Here is a 7,500-nt window from a genome sequence, read left to right as displayed (position 1 = left end):
TTTCATGCTGGTACCGAGGTATCTGCTGGTGGCCGAAATATGGTGAGCCTTATCAACACCGCCCTGCATCGGGAGCACGATCTGGATATTCGTAAAAAGCTGACCAACCTTTCCCAGCAAATCTTGCTTCGGCCACCGAAATTGCAAAATTTGTTCTACGAATTCAACTGGAAAACCATGTTCAGCGTGAGTAGTATCTGGTTTCCACTTTCGCTCCTTCTTGAAAATGTCTCATGAAAAGGTTTTCTGTTGTTGCAGATGTTTGGATTCATCGTGAGCTATCTGGTGATACTAATGCAGTTTGATACCATTTCTGACAACCGAACGGATAATTCTGCTTAACCGAACGGATGATATGCCATTGCCCTGTCGTAATGCTGCCAAATTTGCTTAATAATTCCATCCGAAATCATTACAATTAAGGGGTAAAGCAAGTTTAAATCGATGTCACGACAATGTGTGTTACGCGCTGCTGCTCATCTCTCGAGCGGCAGCAATTTCGACGATTGCCATCCGTTTTAATTGCATCTCATTAATTAATGACATCCGTGGCGTCGATCCAAATTGATAAAACATATTCACTTTATTAATTGATAAATAAAAGTGCTCGAACAAACTCCCGCATCAGGTGATGAAGTGATGAATTTCGCAATTAACCATTTGTCGTACCCCTTTCTCTGATAATCGCATTATGCGATTGAAATCCTTGCACAGTCCTTTTTCTGTCCGTGCAATGATGGAAATTAAACAATGCTTGAAAATCCCACACTCAAGAGGTTTCTCAAGGATCTGGTCACACATGCAGTTTCGATGTTGCAACCGTGCGTGTGCGTGTTTCTTTTATTAGTTAACTTGTGCAATCACCAAGTGAATCTGTGTATCGGTAAAGAATTTCATTCATGGTTTTGAATAGTAAAATGCGATTCGAAGTTTTCTTTTATGCTGCGCTAGATTCAAAGCTTCGATTCAAATTGGATCATTATGATTAAATAGGTGGCCAACTCACTGCAAGCCTGAAAAAACAAAATGTGGGATTACTTTGCGTGTTTTCATAGTGTGTTCGTGTCGTTGGCATGGTTACCTTCACATAGATTGGCCAATCAACATCGAACCATTGCAAATCAATGGACGGCATGCGGTGAGACATCTGTTCCGACAACCATTGCAGTTCATCCTCAATTTCTGTTGACGAAGCCTTGTTGATTAGTCCATGCACTCGCTTCCAAGTGGTAATACACGATTTCCTCAGCTCGCCTGCAAGCGCAATACTAAAAGTCGGCAGCAACGCATACAACGACGATCCAACTATGTAATAAATGGTGTCGCTTAGCTCGGTACCACCATACTGGTGGGCAAGGACCCTAATAAAAGCGTACATCACAACAAGCTGACAAGTCAGCGAGTGTACCATCACGAAGACAACCTTCAACGAGACAAAGAATTTGGTTAACGGAGTTTCCTTCGGTATGTTAAGAGACAACGTACTGGTACTCCGAAACATGCTGAACAGTTGGTCGTGACATCGCACAGTTTATCTTGAAGCTGGCGCACTTTGCGTATCAATCGTATTGTATCCTGTGTACTTCTTTTCTTATCCATTGTTATTGATGCCAGGTTCCTTCAAATGGAAGAGCGATACGTGTCCAGTGAAAAGATCTGCCTGATGGTTGTTGACCAATACTCACTTTAACGCTTCGTTAATAGCATCAGCACGAATCAGAATTGCATGGAGCAGAAGGATGAACATTGTAAAGAAACACAGCCCGCCATTCCACGAGAGTGCAATGTATGCGGAAACACTGACATTATTCAGCAAAAATTGGTAACCTCGCATCAAGAGCAAAATTGTTAACGGTGTTGCGTTTAACACCACAACCCAAATGGTTCCCATGAGATGGAAAAGCTGATAGTTTCTGCTGCAGTTGAATTTGACGATCTACAATCGAGGGGTTGATGAGCAAAGGAGGAAAAAGGTGAGTGGAGGCGGCATGATTCATTCTTCTAATCGCTGGATACCTCTGCATCGAAAAGCTCTATATCTGAGAATAGTTTCACAATTTGCGCTTTTTTATACTCCATTATCCACTGGATAAATAAAAGGTACAGGAAAGGCATTTTCAGCAGAAACCCCAAGCCTCGCTCCACCAGTGGTGAGCTCGAAATAAATATGAGATGCCAGGAATCAGTTGTTAGTGTGACCCTTAACATATACATCCTGAAAACGGCTACAGCGACCAGTTTCAACCAATGAACCGTTCTATTGTCGCCATCATTCCCATTCAACGAGACATTATGCACGAAGCAGACTTTGGTGGCTCCCCAAATGGGTGCGAAAGATTGAACAAAAGTTTCACAGGAAAACCACCATTTAAAAACATATTCACGAGCTACTTGTCGCTGAAATATGAACATTGTAGCCTTCACCTAACGGTACGTAAAGCACTCGACTAACTGATTCAAAGGGCTTTTCAAACCTTACTCCTCGGAAATGGTGGTTTAAATAGAAGCATGCAACCAAAGCATTAAACATAGCAATTAAAACTCAATTAAACGAGAAGTGTTTCTGCCATAGAGTCCATATAAAGGATTTGATGGCGTTCGTAGAGCCATTAGTGACATCATGCACGGTTTCAGAACGTTTTATCGATGGTTTTGGACTGAGCCTCGTAATATTTTCGACGTTTTCAAGTACACAGAAGCGATGTGTAACGTTTTTGGCATCAACCTTTACCGGTATCGAGGAGATCCAACCAATGGTGCCGTTGAGCTAAGTGTTTGGCAAATAGTAAAGTTGCTCCTTATGAATTTGCTGCTCATGGTCGTGTCGGTCATCAATTTTTTGATACCCGGAGAGCTGTTAAACAATGGTTCAATGATTGTAACTTATGTTATGCGAACGCTCTTTGTTGGTGGTGTATTGGGAGTATCGCTCATGAGCATCATACATGCTCTGAATTGGCGATCACTCGCTATCCTGTTTCAAAAGCTGCATCAATTGGACATGAAGGTAAATACTGTTCAATCTTTGCTGCAATTATGCTGCTGATGAGCTCTTCGTTTCGTTTTATTCGCAGTTTCAACTGCTTCAACATCCCATAAATTACGCGACACATCAAAAGCAAATAATACGTGTGTTTGGTTCAGGAATTACGGTATTCACTACTATTGTCCTTGCATTTAACTGTAGTACACTAGTGATGGTAGAAAATCGTGTCGTTGCGTGGAGTTTGGTGTTTGGTCAGATTTACTTCAATTCCGTCTACTTCTGTATCATTAGCTTATTCGTTACCGTATCTTATCTTATCTCACTTCGTTATAAACACTTAAACAACTTGATGAAACTATCCTTTGATACATCTAACGATAATTTGGCCGAAGGTTATAGGGATCAAATCAAATTACCTCTCAGTGTTGTGCAGAGTCGTATAATAACTATACAGAAAATGGCAGAGCTGCATAGCTTATTGAATGAAATTGCAGCGCATGTAAACAAGAATTATGGCGATTTCATACTCTTAAACATAACCGGTGCGATGCAATTTACTGGTTTTAATCTGTTTGCTTTGGTGAAAATATTTTTCATCAACATTTCGCACGCGCGAATCATAACATACTTTAATGTAATCGGTAGTTTATTCTACATGACTATGTTTACGTTCATCATCATTCGATCACGGTTGATTGCTCAGGAGGTAAGTGGAAAAGGATTTCACGTTAATATATCCCATTGCGTTGTTATTCAAATGATAATCAATATTTCAAGAGCAAATTTACTGGAACATTGCTACATAAAGCTATTAACAACGAAACGAACAGCGAGATGATACATTCCATGATTGTTTTCTCGAGGCAGGTCCGATACCGTTCGGCTGTCATTTGTTCCAGACAGATCCAAATAGATTGGCCATTCGTGTTTAACGTAAGCCAAAGCATTATCATTCCAGCTTAGGATCAATTACTCACAAGATTCAACAGTGTATTGCAGGACTAGCATCGTACTTTGTCATTCTGCTTCAATTCGATGTGGCTATGAGACTCAACTGATCGATCTTATTGGGATGTGCGTGGAAAAGGTATTTCCAATGAATCATTCGTTATCTAATCCTTTACTAATTGCATTTATCACACCCTATCAGTTACACCCAATCTATGATTCGTGCTTATAAATGTTACATCGCAATCACATTCGCCAAACGGAACGGTCAACATGTTTCAAGCGAGCTCTGTCTTCGATGCAATAAGGCCTATTTATCGAGCGAGCAAAATGCTGGCCATTTTTCTCGATACTATTGATTATGAAAAACAAGAGATTGTTCGTACGGCCCAAGATCAGGTTGCGCTAGTGTGTGCTGTTTCGTTAGATTTTTACGCGCTGAAAGTGTCCGTCAGTCAGCCTTTGATGTATTCCGACTCTATTCTCCTTAATGCTGGAATGTATTGCTCCGTGATCCTTGGTTTCTTAGTGTCGTTATGTGTTCCCTTATGTAACCGTATCTTTGGGCGCCGAATGTATCGTGTGTTCAAAACGTTAAACGCAGTGGATAGCGTCCTCTTAGAAAATGGCTACAAAGTGAACCATCAGTCAAATTTCCTTATCAGTTGTATTTATCTCGCCATTGCCGTCACAATTAATATAATATTATGCATTGCTGCGATTCTTCTAATGTTATCCGATCATCCTCTGTCCCAGCTGGGCGTACTCGATCTGATAGTATTCTTACGATCCTCATTAGCATTCACGATCTTCGGTTCATTTTCGTGCATAGCTTTAACTTCAATTTATTTGCGATTTAAGGCACTCAATGAAGTAATACGGTAAGATGGGTAATTGGTTTTTAATGTATATAGATAATACAATCTTTACATTATTATCTCTATTTCAATAGCAACAAGTTTACCATAAATAAATCGCATAACTCTCTGAACAAAGATACTGAAAATGACGCAAAAGTCATCGCTACAATACGATGTTATGGAGAGTTACATGAAAAGCTCTGTGATGCTGTCCAGGATTTCAACTACTGCTTTTCTCTGCAAATACTTTTCATGATGGCATCTGCGTTTGGATTCACGCTATTTTCGATTTTCGGAATCATTCACGACCTTTCACAGTCGGGTGCCAACATAGATGTGACTTTCAACAATATTATCTATGGTGTAATTTACTTATCGTTCATTGTAACGGTGGTGATTAATGGGAGTCTTGTATCGAGTGAGGTAGCTTTCTCAAAACTCGGTAAAGAATCCACAATTTTAATAGAAACCTTTACTCGTAGGGCAAAAGAACTGGGGCGATGGTACATAAAGCAATATGCTACCAATACTACGGGCCAGCAGTTATTAGACAGATCAAATTCCTTTCACAACAACTGTTCAACAACAATTCGCAGGTTTCCTGCCTTCTTTATGAGTTCCAGTGGAGTTTTCTTGTTTCGGTAAGGTAGCATAATTTCTTCTTCTTTACCAATACCTTTACCTTCTTCTTTACCTTTACCAATCGCTGATGTATTAAGTTAATTACCATTGCATTACAGGTGATGGCCTCTCTAGTGATGCACGTTGTAATTTTGGTTCAATTTGATATTGCAGATATTGCAAGTAAAGTATGAATCGAGCATCATGCTTTATCAAATCATTGTGGCTACAACATTGAATAAAATAAACTCTTTCGATTATTATGCTTTTAATGTTCAAATTGTTTTATGTTGTGTCATACATTACTATCAGCCAGCAGAAAGATTGTGAAGGAGCAATTGGGGTTAAGTTCAGATTTCCTAAAAGGAAAAGGCCGTCATTTATCAACGTACGCAGCATTAAGCATAGAGGAATACCAGGAAGATTAATGTGTCTCAGTGCCGAAGCATGCGAGCATCTCTCGCATCTCACATCTATTTGCACAGGGTACATTGGACTGCCAGCAAGGACAGATCATTTGATAAAATCACATTTCAGCTCAACGGAGAAGAGAACCAACATCGAAAGACACATTTCCTATTTCAGATGCACTAAACCCATTGTAACGGCGGATCAAAGCCATCCTGCATTACTTCACATAAAATGCAACAAATCGTCGTATTGCTCTTCGTTGCAACCGAAGCAGAAGCCCGAGCCCGAGCCCGAGAGCTGAGCATCTGTGTTGCGTATATCTTAGAAAGGACATTAGACCCGAGAGTGGCCAGTGATTCTTGTTTCGTGGCTGACCTAAAAGATGCTCTGACCGAACCGACCGTTCTTATGGTTGCTGCTTTACTCGAATGAAGATTCACATCTCAAGGAAAGGATGGTAGAGCTGATATGCTATCCGCACAAGTTAATGGAAATCTGCCAGCTCGATCTGGCACTGACAAAAGCGACAGGAAATTCATCACGTAGCGTAGCGAAGCGCTGCCTGATCAAGATTCACCCAGTTCCTTTGCACAAGGCGCGTGCAGATGATGGCTTCCATGTTCGATGCATTCCATCCCAGGCTGTCAAACCACATCCGGATTAGATGTCCTAGTTTGTCATCTATTATACCAAGCAGGATTGCAGAGTTTCTTCAATAGAGAAAGTGTTATTTGCATCATTTTTTGCATTCTTGAAACAAGCACTGCTATCCAACAATATTTATTTAAACATGAAAAAGCGGTAATGAGAAAAGTTACAAAATGCAAGAGATCAAATTACTACTTATCCGATTTATGAATATTTTATGAAACAGTATGGTCAATCTAGAAGGTTTTTGAATGTTCTAGCCAAACTTGTTAAGCACGTGATATTAGCGAGTGCTCCCACAGTTCCTAAACGACCAACGGGGCGCTAGGGTTGAGTCCTAGGTACTTGGTAAATTTGCCAGCGTTTCCGTTGCACGATGGGATCGAAGAAGGAAGAAAACACTAATCTTCAGCGAGATTGAAAGTAATTGAAAATTCAAAGTATAACTCTTTGGTCAGGAATCTTCACTTCTTGGGAGTCTTTCACTGCTTGGGGTTTCAACTATCATTAACATGAAGTGTACTATCTTAGTACTTGGTAGTGTCATACCTCGTCCTTTCCTGACGTCCACTAAACTAACATCAAGCTTTAGAGCAAACTGTTGAACACTTGTGACCGTTGCCTATACACACGGATATTGAGTAAGGTGGTTTTAATGCATAGTCCTTAACAAAAATGGGGACCATTTAAAACCATCGACCACAAAAGTACAACCATGAAAGTAGTATTTAACGCTTTTAATAACACTTTTTGTCTTCTAACGCTTCGTTCTGCTTCGCCAATTTTAAAGAGATTTAATTATCTGGTGAACACATGTATTTTTCATTTGTAGAAATTTGCCAAAATTACTCGGTCTTATTCTTCATGTCCTTCTGATGTGCGATCCCTATTCATCGTCAATTAACGGCAAACCTGTTTGATTTGCTCCAGATCGTTTTGCTCTAATCTGCATAATATCAAACTGCACCAAAATGTTGAGGTAGGTGGCGAAGGTGGAAATCATCTAAAAATAATGTTTTAAAATTA

General features: G+C 40.1%; 5 protein-coding genes across 5 annotated transcripts in view; 3 read left to right on the top strand and 2 right to left on the bottom strand.

Annotated features, from left to right (window-relative positions):
• Nucleotides 1-342, top strand: part of LOC126572084 (uncharacterized) — a 1,338-nt gene extending 996 nt beyond the window's left edge. Inside the window, exons 1-2 of the mRNA XM_050231123.1 lie at nucleotides 1-186; nucleotides 259-342. The exon at nucleotides 1-186 is cut by the window's left edge and continues 996 nt beyond it. Of these exons, the coding sequence (XP_050087080.1) occupies nucleotides 1-186; nucleotides 259-342 (270 nt within the window). The remainder of the gene's footprint in view (nucleotides 187-258) is intronic.
• A 611-nt stretch (nucleotides 343-953) lies between these two features.
• Nucleotides 954-2,208, bottom strand: LOC126571852 (uncharacterized). The gene is made up of 4 exons (XM_050230689.1): nucleotides 2,105-2,208; nucleotides 1,486-1,618; nucleotides 1,082-1,423; nucleotides 954-1,013 (listed from the first exon to the last, which is right to left on the bottom strand). The coding sequence occupies exons 1-4, from the start codon at nucleotides 2,206-2,208 to the stop codon at nucleotides 954-956; spliced, it is 639 nt and encodes a 212-aa protein (XP_050086646.1).
• A 412-nt stretch (nucleotides 2,209-2,620) lies between these two features.
• On the top strand, nucleotides 2,621-4,044 carry LOC126572087 (uncharacterized). Its single transcript, XM_050231127.1, has 4 exons — nucleotides 2,621-3,007; nucleotides 3,075-3,692; nucleotides 3,764-3,919; nucleotides 3,976-4,044. Exons 1-4 carry the CDS (start codon nucleotides 2,621-2,623, stop codon nucleotides 4,042-4,044), a joined length of 1,230 nt encoding a protein of 409 aa, XP_050087084.1.
• A 124-nt stretch (nucleotides 4,045-4,168) lies between these two features.
• On the top strand, nucleotides 4,169-5,609 carry LOC126571847 (uncharacterized; the record flags this gene model as incomplete). Its single annotated transcript, XM_050230677.1, has 4 exons — nucleotides 4,169-4,815; nucleotides 4,887-5,217; nucleotides 5,277-5,435; nucleotides 5,535-5,609. Coding segments are annotated over 4 exons (1,212 nt in total), but the record flags the coding sequence as incomplete, so codon positions are not given.
• A 1,751-nt stretch (nucleotides 5,610-7,360) lies between these two features.
• Nucleotides 7,361-7,500, bottom strand: part of LOC126571735 (uncharacterized) — a 1,523-nt gene continuing 1,383 nt past the window's right edge. The window contains exon 5 of the mRNA XM_050230509.1: nucleotides 7,361-7,477. Coding sequence (XP_050086466.1) covers nucleotides 7,361-7,477 — 117 coding nt within the window. The remainder of the gene's footprint in view (nucleotides 7,478-7,500) is intronic.

This window comes from Anopheles aquasalis, chromosome 2 (assembly GCF_943734665.1).
Source record: "Anopheles aquasalis chromosome 2, idAnoAquaMG_Q_19, whole genome shotgun sequence".
Classification (NCBI taxonomy): Eukaryota; Metazoa; Arthropoda; class Insecta; order Diptera; family Culicidae; genus Anopheles; species Anopheles aquasalis.
The sequence above is the reverse complement of the archived record's forward strand: the minus strand, read 5'-3'. Positions and strand labels throughout refer to the sequence as shown.